General features: G+C 47.7%; 1 protein-coding gene across 10 annotated transcripts; it reads right to left on the bottom strand.

Moving 5' to 3' along the window:
• Nucleotides 1–234: 234 nt before the first annotated feature.
• On the bottom strand, nt 235–21,307 carry LOC117892155 (protein enabled). 10 transcript variants are annotated; one of them, XM_034798217.1, is made up of 11 exons: nt 21,170–21,294; nt 20,463–20,639; nt 11,522–11,731; nt 4,850–5,171; nt 4,555–4,808; nt 4,062–4,338; nt 3,149–3,868; nt 2,909–3,067; nt 2,631–2,843; nt 2,440–2,557; nt 235–2,375 (listed from the first exon to the last, which is right to left on the bottom strand). In XM_034798217.1, exons 3-11 carry the CDS (start codon nt 11,524–11,526, stop codon nt 2,347–2,349), a joined length of 2,097 nt encoding a protein of 698 aa, XP_034654108.1. In that variant the 5' UTR covers nt 11,527–11,731; nt 20,463–20,639; nt 21,170–21,294; the 3' UTR covers nt 235–2,346. The 10 variants fall into 10 exon arrangements, with proteins under 10 accessions (XP_034654108.1, XP_034654107.1, XP_034654106.1 ...); XM_034798216.1 differs by lacking the exon at nt 11,522–11,731 and having other exon boundaries at nt 20,463–20,649; nt 21,170–21,307; XM_034798215.1 differs by lacking the exon at nt 11,522–11,731.
• Nucleotides 21,308–21,769: the final 462 nt, after the last annotated feature.

The following is a 21,769-nucleotide window of genomic DNA, read 5'->3' as shown; positions in this document are numbered from 1 at the left end:
ATTTGCGCTCTCTCCCAACTCATTTTTGCGTTTTATACATGACTTCGCGATGAGCTATATCGATACATATAAATTTCAGCATTCGATGTTTTTAAACATACTATCGATATATGTACGTGTTTCGTCGGCCGTTCGGCGCGAATCTCTTTATAAATTACAGCGTGCTGGTCAAGCTAAGGCTCGTGCACTTGCCCAAGTTTAAACACTAATGAGAAATAAAACATACATTTTCCATTGGTTTTCACATACAAACGTCGGATGTTTATTTCACTGTTCGCTCTTTTTGTTGAATATGCATATAATGTTTGCGCCTCTATTCGTTCAGCCTCGACTCATCCGCCGCTATAACTTATGCCCCTCTTACAGTTCTAAATGAATCCGTTGCTGATTTATTTTATATATATTTTGATCTCAAGTCAATGTTTGCTCAATGTCTCTTCCTAATCCGCGTCTGCATCGCCACGTATGTATATTGAATATTCTTGTTGTTGTATATAAGTGTATAATATATATTTAATTTAATACATAAAAAGTATGCGCTCGCTCCGCGCACCGGGATCCGCGATCTCCCTTCTTGTTTAAAATAGTTTACGTGTGTTTTAATATTAAATTGTTGCCTGTCATTGTTGCCGCAATGCTGCCAGCAAAGATCATATATAAAAATACAAAAATCATAACATTTACATACGCCTCGGACTGACCGCGTCTGGCCGCCCTATAACTAGGTATTACATATAATCTATACGCTCATACATCTGCATATCGACGCCACCTTTCACAGTCAATATACTACATAAAATGAGTGTTAAATTACAGAAAACTAAAATATTTATATGCATTCGAATTATACACAACTACTCCGATCCAATCGGATCTGATCCGATCCGCAGTATAAATAAATTTCTTTTCCACTTAATAAACAATTTCACTTTTGTATGCCTTAAGAACTAAACTCTCCTGCTCCTCCTCCGCCTCTGCCTCAACGCCAGGCCAGACCCCCTCATCCTCGCCGCATTATCGATATTTACGTTCATTCAATAATTTCACTATTTAGTCTTAGTCGTATGTATATGGAAGTTGAAATCGGTACTCATATGTTCAGGATAGGGCGGGAAGGCGCTCGCCCACCGCCAAATCTGGGGAGGAGTGTACAATATTTAGTGGCTTTTCTTTATATAGATATATATATATCGGTGTGTATATATATTTATATGTATGTATAATACGCAGCAGTCAATTGTTAATTTAGCTTTCTAATTTCGCTGTATAGATCGTATAGATAGCTTAGATCGCAGGGGCTATGCATGTTTACTTTTATATCTAACGCTAAGTTGCTCGAGAGTCAGAGTCCTGAACACCGCACTCAATTCCGCTTTGAACTGTTGATGTTTCTGTTTCTGTTTTTGCTGAAGACTTGCTGGTTGGTTCTTGTTCCGATGTTGCTTAAATTGCGTTCGTATGAGATCGTGTGCTTAGGAAATTGGTTTCGGTTTATCCGGATGGGAAATGCATGAAAAGTCCTCTTTTGTTCATCCGCAGAGTGGGAGACGAAGATTGGGAATATGAGAGATAGATAGATAGATGGATGACATTTGTGGAATTGTGTTGTTTCGCCTCGCCTCGCCTCGCCTCGAATCGTAATACTTAATTTCTTTTAGGGTTGGTTAATGAGTATTCCCATATACTATATAAAGTTATGTATATATGAAAGTGTGTCCTTCTATATGTACGCATGCATATGGGGTATTCGATTGTGTATTCGGTATACATAAGTGTGGCATATATTACAAAAGTTGTTCAAAGACATTTGGTAGGTAGGGAATGGGACAGAGGACAAACTAAAAGGAATCCGCCTAGTGGGAGCGAGGGATTGGGAGTGGAGGGGAGAGGAGAGTAGAGGATAAACGAAAGAATTCTTGTTCTCACACTAAAATTGGTTTAGACTTATGCAAATTAATGTACAATTATAGAGTTAATTACATACTTAGGATCGCCGAATGTAGATGTAGGCATAACATAAGGTCAGTAAGCAGTTCCCACTAAAATATAATTACTTTGACTAAAGTTCCTCCTCCTATTCTGCGTTTGTGTGTGTTTATGTAACCCTACATATAACCTAGAGCATATGCTTTATACATATCTACTCGTATGTATCTTTTCCGTGTACGTATTTTTGCATGCCTTTACCCCACTCCCCACTCGATCCTTCGGTCAACGAGTGCAATGTAACATCTTAAATGACACATTCAAGCATGCTCCTTCTCCCTCTCCTGCTCCGCTTGCTGCTGCTCCTTTGGTTTGGACCATCCGGAATGGTCGGGGTAATGCATTTTTTGATGTGTTGATCTATCTGCGATTGAACTCCGATTTGATAGCTGCAAGAAACACAAGTATTAGTGGTTACCATTCGCAGATCTGAAAAGGCATAAATCCACCCACCATCTATGATCTCATTCTTGACCTTTTGGATCTCCAAGCGCATCTCGCGCACTATCTCAGCCTTCAGTGTGTCCAAGTCGCCGTTGGACAGTGCCAGGGACAGGCCATCGCCGTTCACCTGTCAGAAAACAGCAAAAATTAGCATCCTATGTCGAAGACATTCTTGTCAAGACAAGAATCCAAGCTCTCACCTTCAGAATGGTCTCCTCGCTGGCACTGCCGAAGCGCTTTCGCATTGGCCGCGGCGATTCCCCGCCGCTGTTCGTTGTGTTGCTGCCTGCTCCGCCAGAGCTGCCGTTGGGACCGTTCGTCCCAGAACCGCTTCCGGCGCCGCCGCCCAGCTTGTGGGGCAGCGTGTTGGACTTTTCCCACGGACGCTGCTTCACCTCGGGTTCAGGATCGGGCTAAAATCGAAACGAACGAAAATTTAGCATCAAGGAAATGCCAGTAAAACACTTCAGGGCGCTACCTCCTTCTTCTCGGCCTGGGCACGACGCCGCGCCAGCGTCTTGGCCATCTCATCCATCATGGAGGCCATGCCATTGGAGCTGCGTCCGATTGTGCCATAGTTTCCGCTGCCTCCACTTGAGGTGCTGCTGCCACTGTTCTCCGGAGCGGAAGTCGTGGACTATGAACGGAGAACGGATAAGGGAAATATAACGAAATAGGATCGGGTCTGACAATGCCGGATGAGTCCTCCTCCACTCACCTTATTTTTCTTGAGCTTGAACTGCTGCAGTTGGGAGGCCAGCGAGCCCATGAGATCTGCTTGGGGGTCATCCTTTTTGAGCGCTCCGCCCATTCCCGGGGGCGGTGGCGGTGGAGGAGGGGCACCCGGACCACCGGAGGCTCCCGGAGCTGGAGGTCCGCCCATGGCTGGCGGCGCCGGTGGAGCTGGCGGCTGTGGCGGAGGCGGGGCTCCGTTAAACATCTGTGGCGGCGCTGGCGGAGCTCCACCGAAGGTGGGCGGCGGCGGAGGCGGGGCTGGAGCAGCGGGCTGGCCTCCGCCCTGGCTGCTCATGCGGTTCAGAGGGATCTGACTTTGTGACGGATTCATAGGCGGCGGCATTGGCACCTGGCCATACGGATTCTCCGCCTGTTGCTGCTGCTGCGGCGGCGGTTGTGGGTGTGCCTGGGGCGGACCGTAGCCAGGACCGGGCATTGCCGGCGCCTGTGGCGGCTGCTGCTGCTGGACCATCTGCTGCTGGCTGGCGTAGACGACGCTGTTGGCGCTGGCCGAGCTCGGGATGTGACCGTGTCCGTGGACGGGCTGCGAGACCACGTAGATTGGTCCGCCCCCGTTTTGGTGCGGCGGCTGGGGCTGCTGCTGCTGCTGCTGAGGCAACGTTTGCTGTGGGGGCTGTGTCGGGTATTGATGCATATTGAGATTGGGATTAGAATTGGAGAGCACATAATGCGGTTGCTGGTACTGCTTGTGGTTCATTGGAGCATTTTAGCAGTGGAGCATTGGTGGTGGGTTCAGGTGGTGCGGTTCAGGTGGATCATAAAGGGTGGATCAAGCCAATTGCGAATTTGCGGATGAAATGAAACAGAAAGACAAACGTGGCAGCGAAATGAGGAATCTGTATGTGGGAACTGGCAGGGACATGGTCTGGACATACCTGAGCGGGCGGATAGCCCGCCTGGACCATCTGCTGCTGCTGGGCGGCGTAGAGGGTTTGCTGCTGCTGCTGCTGGTACGGCTGCTGTTGCTGTTGTTGGGGCTGCGGCTGCTGCAGAGCCTGGCCAGGGGCCGGGGGGATCTGTGGGTTCACCTGCGGCGGGAGGCCGTTGGGAGTGGGTCCGTTGCCGGTGGGTGGTCCGTAATGTGGACCCGGTGGGGCCATCTGCTGCTGCTGCTGCTGCGGCTGGGGGGCCGGCGGTGCGCTAAGGGAATTCCTTTAGTGAGCAAAGTTCAGCGGAGGATCGCATGCAAGGATGAGGAATGAGCAGTAGGATGAGAGAGTGAGAGTATGCATTAATGAGTGCGCGGTTTAGTGAGGAATCGAAGAAGGGATGTATGTATGCACATATCCCCGATGCGGGCCATCGATTGTGGAACGCTGTGGACTGTGGCAAGAAAGGATGGATGAATGGATGAGAGAAGGTACCCACCTGCTAGTGCGATGATGACCCTGTGGCGTCGGCGGACTCTGGGGAATGTTGTTCTGGTTGGTCTGCGAGGTGGGCGTCTGGGCCGAGGGCGTGATGTGGCCGGCAATGCCGTTGTTCTGTCGGAGAATGGCCGCGTCCTCGCTGGTCATGGTGCGGTAGCCCATGTCCTCCTCGTAACCGTTGCCGTTGGTGGGCTGTCCGCCCGGGTTGTTGGCCACCCGGCCGCTGAGCACCTGCAGCGATTGAGAGACGGACTAGAGATGGATGAGGAAGCGGCCCGAGTGGCGGCACTTACCTCCAACGCGTGCATCATGGCCCTAGCAAAATTCTCTGCATCATTCTGGCTGGAGAAGTTCAGGCCGTAGACAAACTTGGAGTCGCGCCACTGATGAAACGTGGCCGTGGCCTGGTTGTACTTCAGCCCCTTCAGGATCGAGCAGTTGATCACCACCTCGTGGTCCTGCAGCTTCCGTCCCACCACCCGGAACGTGTTGTTCTGCTGGTGGTGGTAGATCTGCACCTTGCTCAGTCCCGACGAGCTACCCGAGGGCACCCACTTCTTCTGGTTGTCGTCGTAGACCATCACAGAGGCGCGTGCCCCAATAATGCTCTGCTCACTGCAATCAAAAGAGAACCAAACAGAGTGGATTAGAGAGGAGAATGGTGCGGTAGTATCATTCATATTCAATTAATGAGGGATGTAGCATAAGTGAGATGAAAGGAACAGACTCCCAAGAGATCAGGAATCAATAGCAATAACAATTACTAAATGATTGTCTCGATGGATATCCCGAGACAGTTCCAAGAAATGGAATGTCATTAGAGCTTCTTCTGTGGATCCGTTTCGCTCCAAACCACACACTTTTCACACGACTCCACATCCCGAGTGCTTTGCTCTATCTATCTGGTATCTTCCCAACAGCCTCTCCCCCTCCTCTAAATGGAGAACACAGGAAGTGCAACGCATTTCTTTGCCGTCGAAGGGAATTGCTCACACACCTGTCATGCAGCAGTCTTCCAGTCTGCAGTCTACAGTCTACAGTCGAGTCTTCCGTCTCGATTCTCGAGTCGCACGAAACGATTAAATGATTCTAATGAAAGTTCTAATATGCTGCTGCTCTGCTGCTCAACCTTTAGCAATTTTTCCTCTGCTCTTCTCTTCAGTTGACAATTAAAAGCGGATAGGGGATAGGATCGGGTCGGGTACTTGAGCAAACATGGGGCAGGCAAACAGCAAAACAGCAAACGAACGAACGCCTTCATTGGAAAAATGCAAAGGCGATGACGAGTTGTTGACTTGCCCCGCAACTCGGTTCTGCCTGTTTTTGTTTTTTGTTGCTGTCTTGCACCGTCTTGCTTCGAGTTGTGTGTTAGTGGGGGAAAGAGATAATGACAGCAGCAGCAGCAGAAACAGCAACAGAAACGACCACAAAACGAGTCGAGTCTGCAGAATTCTCGCCTTAGCCAGACTCTAGCTTTGACTCTGACACCCGTCTGACTCTCAGCATGAGACCCGCGAGACCTGGTCCAAGCCAAAAGCCGCGAGTTGTTTTGCACTTAAATGGAGTCCGCAAACGGAACAGCCAGACGGACGGACATAAATCTCTATGCGAACCCGAGCTCTGGCCACAGCTGTGCTGTAGACCCACAGTCCGCAGCCTTATATAACGACTACAGCGAGTGGCGGGCGGGGAGCTGTGCTCTGTAGCTGGGGCTGGGTCTGGGGCTTCGATTTGCTTCGAATTCGTTGCAACGTTCCAACGAAAGTGAAGTGAAGCTAGTGATTCCCCTGGCACCCCTGGCACCTGGCCATAGTTTGTGAGTAATCCTAGAAAACGAAAATTGGCAAACAAATGAGCATGTGGCTCTGCAGCTCTAGAGATCGCAGGGGCCCAAAGTTGGGAGCTGTGAGAGCTGGGGCAGACGCTTGGAGCTGCTGTGCACTGAACTGCTCTCTTTGAGAGGTGCAGCGGGCGGGCGTTTAATGGGAGGCAGGTGAAATTGGGCACGGCGGGGTACTTATTCGTGCGTTAAGCTGCATGCAGATTCGTTGTGTGCTTCTGCGGTGCACACACGAAAGCGGTTTCCAACTTAATTGGCGTTAAATTATAATTATAATTATGATTAGGTGGGGGCCACAGTGGGAGTGAGGTGGGGGCAGAGTGGCGTGTATGTAGCAGTAAAAGCGACTTATTTGATTTCTCACTCATCTACGGAATGAAGAACGAAGCTGAGATGACGAATTCTTTCATCCATTGCCAATGCCATATGCTGGTACGTGACAGAGAAACCCCCCCACCCCACCCATGCAACACCCAAATCACCAAGGACGTTGGCCAAAGGGCAAGCCACACAGAGAGAAAAGAGGGGAAAGTGTAGTACATAGTAGTGAGTTCTGTTGATTGCAATCGGGGCTCAAAAACATACGCAAAAATTGTTGTCATGGCCCCAATGGATTTATCTTTGACCGAATTATGACGACGCTGAGGGAGTATTCGTTGCTGATTCTGATTCTGTAGCTTTTGTTGTATGTTGTGTTGCATGTTGTTGTGTTGTTGTTGTTGTTGTTGCAGATAATGATGTATGTTGCTATAGAGATGCTGTTTGTATGGATGCTGCTGCTGCTGTTGCTGCTGTGTTGATGATGATGATGATGATGATGATGATGGGATTCTTCTAATTGAGAACGACATGGAACAGCCAAGTCTCGATGGGCCAGCTTTAGAAGGGTAGGAGCAGGAAGTGGACGTGGAAGTGGAAATGCAGGAGGAGGAGGAAGTGGCGCCACTCGGTGAATAAGTGGGGCAGAAGGCAGCAGCAGGCGGCGGGTTAGAGGTCGTTGGGTTAGAGGGGGAAACGCACTCGCGTAGAGTGGATAAAATAACCGACGACGAGGAGGAGGATGAAGCACTGGATCCAGAGGTGGAATTGGATGTTGATGTTGATGTGCATGGAGTGGCTAACGTGTGTGCTGGAACTGTGCCAGATGATGGTTGTACATACAACGTCTGATCCTGGACGGATCGTTGGTGCGGCTGTTGGGGAGCCTCGTAGATGGGAGCAGCGCCACTGGCGACCTTAGGCAGCTGCAGAATGAGCTGATCATGCTCGTGGTAGGCCGACCGCTGGCGCATGAACATATCCTGCTGCTGCTGCTGCTGGTAGTGGTGATACATGGGGTGGCGGTAGTCGAGCAGATCCAGCTCCTGCAGCTCCTCGATGCTGTAGTACTCGGACAGTCCCTGGCCCTTGACGCGGTGCAGGCTCTGGCTGCGACGGATCATCTCCGCGGCGGGATGTGTGGCAGCCCCTGGAGCCGGCACGGGCACACCTTTTGTTGCCTGGAACTCACACATGCCGCCAGCGGGGCCGGACGACTGGTGGTAGGCCAGGATGGGGCCCGAGGGGGCCACCACGGCATTGGGTTTCTTGCTGCTGAACGAGGTCTTGGCATAGAGTTTCTTCATGGCCATTAACTGTTGGCCAATATTTGCAGAGGCGGCAGGCACGCACACAGCTGGGATCCCACGATCCCACACACACACACACACAAACACAGAAACACACTCGGAAACCAACGACCGACGACCGACGTTCAACGATCAGCTATCAAAGATATCAGATATATCCAATTTATGTTTGTCTAGGCTCCGCTGCCTCTTCCCACTCTGATCTCTTGGATCTTGGATTTACTGGGGGTCGGTCTCTGCTCCACTGCCACGTCCGATTCAACTGAAACCGCGATTGAGATTGAACTGCGGCACGAAACGAAACGAAACGGCTCTGGCATTCGACTCGCAGCTCGCAGCTGGTAGCTCGCAGTCGAGGCCAAGACGACTCTCTTCCCCGACGACGAGTCTCACTCTCACTCTCTCGCAAAGCCAATGGCCAACAGAGAGAGCAAAAGAGTACGAGAGCAGAAGCGAGATCAGGGATGGAGAGAAATAACGATCGCTCTCGTCTGTGGATCGCTGCGATGGCGATGTTTGAGCACTTTGAAACCGTCGAAAAGGCAAATAATTACTCTTCAAAGTCAATAAAATAATGAGAAACGATGAGATGTTAGTTAATGAGAGCCGACCCAGAGACTTGGGCAGGTAGTGGAGCAGATCGCTTAGCCAAGAGGCCTCACGGGCTTCATCCGAGTTTTTCATTCCCAGGGGCAGATTCCACAAGTGCCTCTGGCAATTGAACCTAGAAGATATCCAGAAGAACTTCAACAGATCGAGAGGGGAATTCCTGTGATGGGAAGTTTGAGCCTATTCTCATATTCCCTATACATGCATTTCGAAAGGGTATACAAATAGCGGTCAGGAAAATGATTGCCCAGAGTTGAGCTGGAGGGCAACGGCAGCCTCTGCTGGCAATCTTTTGTTTGGACAGCGACAATGTCTCATGACCGTCAGTCAGTCAAGTCTTACAGTCAGTCAGTTAGTCATTCGTTCAGTTAGTCAGTTAGTCAGTTGTCGGATTCGTTCGTCCGTCAGAGCGATAATTACTTAAGAAACGAGCTCAATAATTTATATTTCCCCCTCGAGTGACTATTACAAGTAATTTTTTCTTCTCCTCCTGCCTCTCATTCCCTTCTCACGCTTCATGTTCCTTTCTCAACTGTTCTTTGGCGGCGGATAGCGAAGAGCGGTGGACGGAAGGGGGGCCAGAGCGGTGCACAGCTTGTGGCATGCTATGAAAAATTCATATATAATTGTAAATCTCGCGACTTGGCCGGTTTGAAGCTCTCTGTATGCTCTGGAGAGGTCTTAAGCTTCAGATCTGTTTCAGAGTTTCGGCTTTTTGCCCCTCAACTTCTCAGTGCTTAAACGTAATTTCCAATTAACATTACTGTGGCCCATTCTGAGTGGTTGTTGCTGTTTCTGTTGCTGCCCCGATTCGAGGCAGCCGATTATCGTCTAGCTTTAATGGCATTGTCAGAGTGGTCGTCTCCTCCTTTCCGCACCACTCCGCTTTCGTGCTCCTGAGAGTAAGGTGGTCCAGGCCTAAGCGTGTGCCGTGGCTTAAATGATTTGGCAACAAAATATGTTATACCCGGTACTCGTTGGGTAAATAGGGTATGCTGTATTTCTGGTCGGAGCAATGTGCGTAACGCACACAAGGAAACGTTTCCATCCCCATAAAGTGTATATATTCTTGATCAGCATATATTTACATATGTACATGTATGTATGTACATATATTCTGACTGAGTATAGGGTATAAAAGTTGTGCCGCGTTAGAAGAGTCTCACAAACGTCTCTACTCGTGTTTCTGATTGATTTTTGGTAATACCATTTCCATTGGTTGTGTGTCTGGCGGTATCCATATGGGAGCTTGGGGTAGACAGACGGCGTACCCGCAGGCAGACTCCGACAAAGCAAACAAAAGGCCCCACATGTGAGCAATCACAGAAAGTAGGTTGCCAGGCGGAGTTGCAGGGAGCAGGGGCAGGGAGTCAGTCAGGAGATGGCAACAGTTTACTTAGGGCAAACCTTCAGAGTGGGGGACCACCAGAGGGAACCCGTCGCGGAATCAATATCGAATATCACTGCGCGATAAACACGTCACGAAGGAGGGCCTGCTGGCAGTCACTCCTGCAGCTCCATCATAATAATCCAACCGACGACAAGAGATTGGGATTTGGGTCACAGGTGATGAGCGGTTGGTTGAATGGATAGATGGAAGGATGAATAGATGAGTGGTTCTGTGCTGCAGTCAGCTAATTGGAATAGACTAGAATCTTCGCACTCCTCTGCAGTTATCCTCCACGCTCAAGTCTTGGCCCATCCGTGGGCTTAAAGCTACAATCAATCTGTTGTCCTTTGAGTGCCCACGGTAAAAGAAGTCAACACAAATAGTAGATCCCGAGATGCGTTTCGTTTGTCGAAAGTAAACAAAGAGGAACCTTCAAACTGTTGGAGTTTCTTTGTGTCATATTTCGGCTGTGTTTTTGGCTCCTCCCCAGAGTTACAGAAGTTCTTTACCACCGCACTCGAAAGCATTCGATTAATGCACTCGATAAGAGACTCCAATTAATGATTGGGCAATTAGAGGGGAGACTAAATCCCAACACAGCACTTGGAACTGGCGCCAGATCTATCCCCCACTCCGTTTACGAGTACCGTGATGAACCTTCTCCGAGCAGCTCCGATCCGTGGTCCGTGGGACAAATGTTACCCATCGAGCGGCGCAATTGGAACTGGAACTGGGATCCACATGCACAATTCTGAGCGAAATACGAGAGACCATAAACGAACTACGGAATACGAGGAATAAAGCAGCCCCTGAGAGAAAGCTGAAATTAAGTTTAAAGCGAGGGCCGGATTTCCTTGGAGACATCAAAATGATGACACTCCCAAAAAATAAAACGCAAACTGGCTGCGTTTTTGCTTATTCACAATTCACTTATCACGAACTGGGGGGATGGAAATAGGGTGGCCTGGCGGTCGGGGTTGGGGCTGGTTTGGCCCTGACTGTGCAAACAGACATCGGATCGGATGAGAGAACTCCCCAAACGGCAAGCCAAATGGGAAGCCGCACCCCGCGTTAGACCAAACAAACAAATTATGGGGATTAATAAAATATAAAAAAAACAAGAAAGGAGTCCACCCACAGCCCCTCTCCCCTGGGTGGGGCTTTCGCAAAAAGTCTGGGGCAAATGAGCCACAAAAAGGTTGAAAGTTGACCCACAAATTGCGTGGAAGACTCTCCATTCTATATTCCATTTTCTGGCACTGAAACTCAGTTTGAGTAAAGGTGGAAAGTGGTGGAAAATCAATCTGGAGACGGAGGAGGAATCTGTGAATTGAACTCAATTTGAATGGGATTCATAATTGAAATGTCCTTCACGGGCGATTGACGTGAATGAATATACATGCATATCTATGTGTTTATGTGTCTGGCAGATACTCTAAATGAATGGGGGTAGAAAAAGTATCTATTGATTGCCAAAGTCTGGGGAATGTAAACTTACGTCATTTCAATTTGGTTTCTTCTGTGGCAGTGCTTGTGCCTGTGGCCAACGTTCTAGTAGTTGCTCTCTCTCTCTGTCTCGGTAAAGGTAGGGTAAAGAGTGTAAGGCTCTTCCCAGATCCCGGTCCACGTCGCACTGTTCCTTTTCTCTTTCCTCTAGCTGGAGTGTAGGTTCCTCGTGCGGCTGTCTTCTGCTCTGGAGCACTGAGATCTGCGGAAGAGAGGAAGTACCGGAGAGGATACAGTGGCAATCGAGTGTCGTCTCATAAATCAACTGCAGGCACACGTATCCAGTAGATACGTTTATCCAAACGGAAAAACCATGCCTACACCCCCCTTACACACACACAGCAGGCAACATGTTTGCCAATTTCCGTTAGTGAGGACATAAAAGAGCAGGCAAGCGAGGGTTGGCAAAATGGCCGTTCCAGACGGAACTATTCAACCGCAGCCCGCACTCTATTTTTTCTCTTTCTGTTCGGATGGATATGAATTGATATTGGCCAAATCGTTTTGGCCACACATCGCACACTTACATATGTACATACATACAGACCTATGTATGTATGTAGCACATACATTTTTTATGAGGCATTTTGCGTAATGAGCAAACCAATTTCTGTGGGGCTTGTCAAGAGAGAGAGAGAGAGCGAGAGAGAGGTCGATGGAGAGGTCAACAAACTCTTTGAGAATCTAATAAACTTCAATCCCCTTTGGCTCTGACTCTGTGTGGGACCACAACGAGTATCTTCCACCGATAAATCAATGGATTGGAACCTTGAAAACTACTGCTAGGCGTCTCTGGATCATCAATTAACCATCATCGTGGAAGCAGCAGTGAAAGCTTCGACTCTGAATTATTAATCAGCGAATCGAAAGCAGAATGCGCGGAGAACCGAAGACCCCGCGAACCCGAGGCGCGGAACAATTAAGTTTGGAATAGAACCAGCACGAGAATCCCTTTCTTTCTATGCAACTAACAATTACTACTTTCCCCAACCACCCTCGGGGACCTTTTACTTTTTCTTTCTTTTGGGGCAGTGACAAAAGATGGTTCCATAATAAAGACCACAGAATGAAGAACACGGAAAAAGGTAGACAATTTACATGACAAACGTGGAGACAAATGGGATAAGAGGGAAGAAGAGAATCAGGTCAGAGCTCTAGAGAAGATCTAGGTGAGCCTCGAAGCAGCCTCCTGTGTAGCCCACCCAACGGCCACGCCCCGCGGCAGCACCAGTTTCAGCTTCAGCTTTTCTCCTAAGAATGTTGACCTAGTTTGCCCCAGTCCTTGCACCATGCCTCTCTTACGTCATAGTTCCGCTCAAAAAGAAAAACCGCTGCTTGCACGCACTTGCTCAAATTTTTTGGAGCCGGAAGTAGTTTTGGCGCAACATTGCAACGTCTTGCATTGGGCAATGCCAGCGGGATGAAGTCGCAGTGGCAGTGGCACTGAGAGGGTTGCACGATTAATTGTTAATTGGAAATGGGAAATATCATAGGGAAGGTCGACAGTCGAGGGTGTCCCTGCTAATGGGATAACATTTTACGAGTTAATTTTCGCATATTCCGTCTGTTGAGCAAGCAAACAAATCCTCCTGCAGCCAAGAGCAATTGCTGGACTGTCTGGGGGAAGGCACATGTACCGCTTCCTCCTCCTCCAAGCATCTTCCATCGACAGGGTTGGCCAATTACCAAAAAATACACTTGAAAAGAATCAACACAGCGCAGGAAAGAGAGAAAATTAAAAACAAGTGAAATATTTTGCACTCTCCCAAAAGGGTGGACATGGAGAGAAAGCAAGAGAGAGAGGGTGGTTTGGGACAACTACCCCTCTGGACAAGAGGCTCTCACCCTCTGTACTTCTGTGTCGCGGGGGAGAAGTTACTCTGTCCGGGATCAGGGATCTACTGGGGTGCAAAAATGACAAAATGCAAGTTCATATTTCGACATTTAGCCCGGAACTGAAGGCGCAAGCGAGGCCGCCGCAAGGGTTGCAGAAGTTCCAAGAACTCTCCACTCGGGACCGTACACTTCGGGATACCTTGCGGTACGCAAAGTTTTCCCTGGAATTTCCCTGCGCTCCCGATGATGTCAGGCAGTGGGTTAGGAATTGACTCACCCCCGATATTCACTACACTACACTCCACTCCAAGCCACACCACACCACACCACTCCTCTGATTCGCGTGATTCCAACGATTTGTCAGGGAAAACATAACCGTTTTGTCCTAGTCACGGGATGGAAAGGCCTTTCCGGTGAGTCAAATCAGTATCGTCAAAACTCCTGCAGTACCATGTCTCCTCCCAAAGCTCCATTTGCCAGTTGCACCTCATAAAAGTCCCAACAAACCCTCATTAAGTCCGGCTGGCTTTAGACTTCTGTTCCTGGTATCCCCTCCCATTCCATTTGTCTTCTTGCCACTCGCTTTATGCGGTAATTTCTGTTGTGTGCTCGGGAGTCGTCACCCCCTGCGCCACTCTTAGCTGCTCTGTTGTGTTTGGCCCCCAGGCGAGTCCCAATGGAGGTGCTGGTAACTGGTTTTGGGGCCATGCTTTTGTCTCTCATCTGGAACTGGTACTCCGGTACTGGGACTGGGACTTGGACTCGGACGGTTGCACGTGCTGGCCCCGTCGAATTATGCTTTAATTTGGCTGCGTATTTGGGTCGGACAAGTACTTCGCGGTACGTCAGAAGTCTCCCGAATGCGACTGAAAAAATATCTAATTGATCGATTTGGCAAGAGAACATGCGATAATCGATCGATGGGATGAATAAATGGACGGATGGATGAGATGTGGGGCATAGATGGGATGGCAATGGGTGTTTGCTGCATGGATGGGAAGCTGTTCCCGTTGACTTGAATGCCGGTGCGAGGCAACAAAACTCCCAGGCATATCGGAGAACAGAACTGACCAAGCGGCAAATCATCATCGTCTCCACATGATGATGATGATATGCTTATCGTTTTGGCTTCTTTTCCTTTGGCAGACTATATATGTATGTTCATGCATAAATATATACACATACAAATTAGAAAAAGTTTCTACAAGATATTAATTTGCCAAAGCTGCTTCAACATTTTGTGGGTCGCTGACTTTCGATTGTGGGCGTGGCTGGGCATCAGACCAGGCCCCGACAAAGTAATTTACCCTAGTTAACCGATCGTCCCGATCTCTGGAGTCGATACTCTCCACTCTGATTCGTGGCGGACATTTCTTGGAATGGATGTGGGTGCGGGTGGTGGGGCGGATGGGTAAGTGTTGTCTACATATTTGGAAAACATTATTTTGAGATTGTTGTTGTTGCTGTCGCTGTCTCGCTTCAGTGACTGACAACGCGTACATTTAATGGAGCGCGGCAAATCTTTGTTTCTTTTCTTCCATCAGTCCATCCCACTTCCATCGTATCTTTCGTGTTTCTTGCCTTTTCGGAGTGGAAGAAATGCCGATAATTATTGAATAATGTTTCAATTGTAAGTGCGGCTGTACTGAGTGGCAGTGGCGGGACGGTAGTTCCACGAGTATTCATTGTATTTGTATTGTAGGTTCCTCTACGGACCGATAAAAAAGCGAGACCAGATCAGACAGCACCAGCAGAACAGAATGTTAAACATTTCCCACTACAAAAGGCGAAGAACTCTATTAAATTATTACACTGTCACTCGCACAATGCTGGACCAGGGAAGGGGCACTGACAGAGGGTTTCCCCCTGTGACAATGCAACGGCCCCCGCCTCCAATCCGATGAAGCGAGCGACACAAAGTTCAAGTGAGGAGCGTCATAAAAATATCATAATCATAATATAATCTAAGGGGAGGCTCGGAGAGCGCCCCTCGACACAGGGCGCAAGGGGGGCAGATGCAGTTACAAGTCACAGCAATTGAGCGAGAATGAAGTGCGCGGAGAACCGGGGAAACAAAAAAGAGGTTCAAGTTACAAAAAGTACAGGTCCAATGCAAGGTATATTACACGACAGGGTAAGTGCTTGTACAAAAGAGCAGCCAAACATAACGAGTGTGCCTTACCTCCTATGGGAAATACCTTGGATGCAATGCAGGAAAGATTTAAAAAGGGAAGAAGAGTATAGCCTAGAGATTGCATGGAACACAGCGCCACCTGTGGGGACCTTTAGCAACTGCAGGTCTCTTCTCTCCCTCTCCCTGTCCCCTTTCCAGGAAAAAAACACGCTTGAAACTGTAGGAAAAACAAAAAGTAAGTTTTGTGGAAGCTTTTAGCTAAAAACAAAAGGAAATTCCATTCCATTTTGTTGTTTCTGTTTTCTGGTGCTGGAAACTTCAGACCGGAGCCCCGTCCTCTCCCTCCCCTCCCTTACGCAACCGGAAGCACTTCAAGTGCTTGCAATTCCATTGAGCAAAGTGCGACGGCTGGAAAGAGAGAGAGAGAGAGAGAGAGAGAGCGAGCCCGAGAGGGTCGCTGGTTTGACTCTGCAATCAGCTTCGACGGGAATCTCGGCTGACTGTCGCAATTCGGATTCGGATTTCATACATCTGCTGAAGCTTTCAGTCGGGTAAAGCGCAGTCCATCCCCAGTGCCAAGTTTATGCCTAATCTCAGTCAAGAGCTCTTTCCCGGACACAGGGAGAAGCCTTCGCTGCGAGGTCTCCAGACAATAGTAGGAGCGTTTTATCAGACTCGGATCGAGGTTTCCATGTCAATGTTTCTGCCCGCCAAAAAACCGCCGAACAAGAGAACTTGCAACATGTCCCAACCCTTCCACGAATTTCGATATCACTTCGATCCAACGTTCATCCACTCTGCACATTTTCACGATCAATTTTCACATCATTATTTACCTTGAAAGCCAAAAAGAACAGCCAAAGCTTCTTGTTTTGTTCAATTTTGTTTTCGATTCCCAGAATAGAGGCTAAAAATACTACACTACCCATTTGTTTATGGGTTAAATGGAATGCTTGTGGCCAAATATGGTCCTTACTGGGAAATGGCAAAACAGGGGCTTTCCCCTACTCTCTGAAGACTCTTTTAAGATAATCCTAAATTAGCCGCAGACATCAGCATTTTCTTAAATTAATCTGCAACTCTGGCGAATTATATGGCTCCGGATATCTGAGGCACTGCATCTGCCGGTGGTACGGAGACGGAACGGGACGGGTATCAAACTCCTCCTCAAAGCCAAGCCAAGCGTTAGACCGTGAAGTGGTAAGAAGCGCACACTAAAAGTAGGAGAATTCAGAAGAAGAGGGAGAGGGTGGCGTGGTGGTGGTGGGCTAGCTCCGTGTTTCCAGCGTTTCTGTTTTTCGTCTTTGTTTGTGGAAGAGAATATCTAGGCCGTAAAAAATGGTTAAACGCCAGAGCAATTACCAAGCCAACAACTTGGTTGAGTATGACGCGCTGCCCATGGCCAAGTACAGTGGAGACCCCGCTGGAGAGTCCGAAACTTGAGAGATCTTGAATTTGTGAAGATTTTAAATCCAGCAGATACAGGCCTGTGCGTTTGCTCTTCTTTTACATTTCATGGCGCGCATTCTGGATACCCTTTCTACTCTACATAGTGTCTATTTTCTATTGCGCGCCGCTCTGCTCAACTTGTGGAGGAAGAGGCAGCTCCGCGTCAAGACAATGCCACCGAAACGCCTCAAATGTTGCCCACTTAAGCAAAATTTCATTTCTGCCACCAGTTCTGCTTAACTGTGCAGTTCTTTGAGTCTTAGTTGTATCTACAATTTATGCGGTATATATGTAAATACATATGTACATGAATATGTATGTATGTACATATGTATGTATGTATGTATGTACTGCTCGTATTATCATCATATATGTATGCACAACCACACAAACAGACCCATTGAATGTTCATGTTTAATCTGAGTCGACTCAGGCGGCTTTTCCTCGATGCAATTTCTGCTTTTAGCACTGAGGAGGAGGCTGCTCGAAGAAATAGTACCCTCAGAGTAGGCCAGGGAGCAGAGTGAGCTTATTTCATATTGCAGGGTAGATCCGTCTTTGAGCAGAGACTTGTCTGGCCCAACTCTCTGTCTTCCTCTGCCTCCCTCTATGAACTGTTAGTTAATTGTCGCTTGACACGACGCTGCTCATAGAAGCGGTATGATAAAATTCCATCTGCGATAAGGTGAATCGTTTTATCTATTCCCCCAACCTGCTCGCACACGCCACGCTCCCTGTGACTCATATCTCAGACTCTTTTCGCCGATTCTCAGTTGGAATATGTAGAATAACATCAAATCATTTCCTCAATTGAGGCAGAATCGAGCAGAGGCAGAGGAAGAGCCCAAGCAGAAAGATAAACAATAACAAATTATTGAATCAACGAGCGAAGAAGTGAAAGAAAAGATATTAATTAGTAGGGGAGAATGGATTGCAGGAGAAGGGGCTTCTGGCGTCTAATGAGTAAACCCAAACACGTTCCACACTCACATCCGATTGCCGATCCGAACTGTGTGGATCATGAATTATGCAGGGGACGACGCACATACCACAAATTTGTAATAGAAATATTTATCGAAAAATGGCAATGCTGTTGTTGGTGCAGTTGTGGAAGGAATGGAACCATTAGGCCGCAGAAGTGTGCCATCATCAGGGGAGCCATTTCCTCGCTCTCAAGTAGGTAGGAAGCTAGCGGTATCGGAGCGACAGATAGTGAATGTCTCAAGATTCCCATTCCCCCATCATTGTCCCGCATCTCCATATATCACACTGAAATCAGAGAAACAAAGCTGTTGGAATTGGAATGGAATGATTTGGATTGGAGCAGGGCTTGGATTTGACTTGTTGTTGTTGGACTACCAATGTGGGAGGAAGTGGATAGCCAGCCACAATGCGGAAATGTTAATTGGATTTTGTGTGGGTGGGGGCGGCTCTCGACTCTCGGGCCAGCATCTCGAGTTCAGAGTTCAATGCATTGACAAGACCAGTCTCAACATATCTCTCCATCTCTCTCCTTCCCATCGGCTTTTGTCTCTGCAGCAACAACGTGCCAAAGCTGTCTGCTGCGACACTCTCGTTAGTCACAGACGGTGTGACGGGGCAGGTTTATGATTCAGATTTTCGAATTTTTTTCCCCCCTATTTTGTTTGCGGTGCATCAACGAAAAATACCTGGAATTTTTTAAACCACCTCCGATTCCTGCGTACCCCATTTCTGAAATGTAGTCATCGTAAAACTGCCAAATGCATAATGTAAACAACAACACCTAGGGGGGGATGGAGGGAATAGGGTGTCCTATCTACCGTCTCTCTCTCTCTCTCTCTCTGGCTGATAAAATGGAATGGAATGGAAATGGAGCAACAAATTTGTGTGTTTGCTATTAACGAAAACGAATCATAAAGCGGCGGAGGGGGTGAAGACAGGAGTGGGAGAGGGACATGTGTGTTTTCGGTTTTGCTTTGCTTTGGTTTTTATCTTATCTTGAGACGTCCCCAATTGCAGCTGTTGGTGGGAGCGAGAGGAAAATTATGAAGGTGATGGCAGGGGATCTGCAGCTGGAACTGGGCTAACGGTGTTTAAATAACTGTGTCGTCACACCCATGAAATGGCTACCGACATTTGCCGGCTGGCTCTCATTCGCTCTCTCTCTGTTTTCCCCTGTTCTAATGGTACAATTACGAAATGCTCGTTGCATGCAACCATGTGGCAGATTATGTGCCTGGTTTGGCCCGCGGAAACGCCAGACGTAGTCAGCCACTAGGCAACCGACCAGAAGGTGGTGGGGAAGTAGGTAGCTGCAGTATGGCAGGCGAAGAAGAGACACAAAGAATGCAAATTTTGTAGCGTTCATCGTTTGGCTCGTTGTCCATTTCGATTGTAACTCGGATTTTTCGTCTATTTCTGAACGGGTTTTTGTTTTGGCCCAATATCCACTATTGTTTGTGTGTGTGGCGGGTCTTTGGCCTGCCTCATTTGCCAGCAAAAAACGAACAAAAAATAAAAGAAATGAGTCATGGAAATGGCTGCCATTTCATGGGCTTAGGCCTTGGCTGGAATCGTTGCTGTTGCAACATTTAAATGTCAATGCACCAGCGGCTGTGGTAGCGGTACAAGGAAGCAGCAGTTTGGTGCTGAAGCTGAGGCTGGGGCCTAGGCATACATTAAAGTTCAAACAAACATAAAAGAGGAAGAAAATGAGGCTGCCCCACCCGCACATGCTGCGCATCGTGCGCTCTGTGCCCCGTCCCGCCCTCTGGCACACTCTCTTTCTCGCTCTCTGTTGCTGCTGCTCTCTTAACTGAATTGGCAGGTTTTTGTTTGTTTTTGCGGCAGAACTGTGGAAGAAGGGGAAGAATCAGCAGCAGGGAGAGCGAATGAATATGCTCTGTAAAGCTAGAGACAACAAGAAGAGGAAGAATAACAACACCGAAAAGCTAAAGAGAGAGGGCTAGAAGGAAGAGTAATATGAGAAACAATTAAAGCACAGCTCTTCTGGCCCCCCAAACAAAAGGTGCAGGAAAACAGGTTTTGTGACGGGCAGCAGAACGACAGCTGTTCGAAGCCAAGCTGACAGCAGACGGAACTGAACCTAAACTATGTAAATACCAAACATTTCACTAATTTGCAAAACTTTAAATTTAGGAAAATTATAGAGAAAGGCATAAATTATTTGACTAGAAACTGCACTCTATGCACTCATACACAGAAACACACAGACGCATGCGAGGTGCGCAAAAAAGGGCGTGTTTGTATGGGAAGAAGAAGAGGAAGAAGCAGAAAAGGGAGCAGGGCAGCGCAACGAAAGATGTACCAGCAGCAGCCGCCACTGCTGTCGCCGCTGGAGCAAAAAGCGGAAGTCATAGGCGCAAAGAGGAAGGGAAATAATAGTAAAACAAAACATGCGCAGAAAGTGGAGTGTCGTTTTGGCGTGGATTGGCTGATAGGAGAGGAGAGCAGAGCAGAGCAAGAACAGAGCTGCAGAGTTATAAATAAATGTTGCAAAAAGAAAACTTACCACAACATTTTGGTTAATTCCGTTTCCACAGCGAAAATGCGTTGGAATTGGTGCACGGCGGCGTCTGCTCGGCCTCGTCGTCTCACCCTCTCTCTCTTTATATGTAAATCGCTGGCTCGGCCACTCTCCACCCACAAGAAAGAGAAATGCGTCTCTGCTTCACAGGGAATCTTGATTCTTACACTCTCTGTGGTAATTAAGGAAATGTTTAATTTTAATTAAATTACGTTTCTTTGGTTTACAACTCCCCAGCACACACACTCACACACACGCACAAAAGCAAACACACAAACACGACAAAGAGAGAGAGATAGAGAAGCAGCAGCGGCGGCGGCGACAGCGACAGCAAACTCCTTTTCAAGGAGTAGAGACACGAATTTTTTTTCTGCCCTCTCTTTTACACGAACGCTGGGCAGGACGCTAAATGGAGTTTAGTTTTGGGTATATTTATAACTTTTTAGCACGGAGAGTTGTAATTCTGGTTAATAACACTAACTCTGCTGGAGAGCACCAACAGCACACACATACACACACACTAATACACCACTGCCGTTGGTTGTATGCCCTTTTTGCGAGGAGGATGTTTTGGTGGAGCGACGCCTCGGAGTTTACCGCTAAAATCGAACTCTTTTATTCACTGGTAACGCATCCACATTTTTTTTCCCCCTGTCACACTCGACACGCATTTTTCTTTTTGTCACACTCACAGCTATTCAATTGTTGCAATGACATGTTTCCGCGACAACATTACATTTGAGGCGGCCTTTTAAATTTTCAATTTTCAATCCGGAAAAAATTGTTGTTTCTTTCGCGGCGGCCCGAGGAATTGTGATAGGGATGTGGGATATGATATATCGATATACGTTTGTGGTTGACAATATATTTACGGTGTAGGTGATATTTTTTGGACAGCTGAAAATTATTATTATTTTTGTTGGACATCTCATTATTTAACCTTCTTTTCTGAATTTTGAGTATATTTAAACTATTTTTCGGTTGTTTCTGGCCCTTAAGGCGCTAAGTGCATGATTTTGCTGAACAGAGTAGTTTCATGAAAATATCGGTACTTTTGTGCGATAAGAGGTACGAGTTAGGCGGTAGCATACTTTTATTTTGAAAATATTATTAGAAACGTCAGATCCAAAATGAAATGTATGCATTAATGAAATCCATTTAATATAGTTTCCAAGTGATCTTCTATCCTCGTAGTACCATACCGTAAACGTTACAGATTATTGTAGAGGTGTGCAATTGTCTTAATAGGGTCTCGGTTTGCTTAAAATAATTGTTAATTCCATGTTTTGCTT

Source organism: Drosophila subobscura, chromosome E (genome assembly GCF_008121235.1).
Source record: "Drosophila subobscura isolate 14011-0131.10 chromosome E, UCBerk_Dsub_1.0, whole genome shotgun sequence".
Taxonomy (NCBI): domain Eukaryota; kingdom Metazoa; phylum Arthropoda; class Insecta; order Diptera; family Drosophilidae; genus Drosophila; species Drosophila subobscura.
Note: the sequence above shows the minus strand (reverse complement) of the source record. Positions and strands in the feature narration are given on the sequence as shown.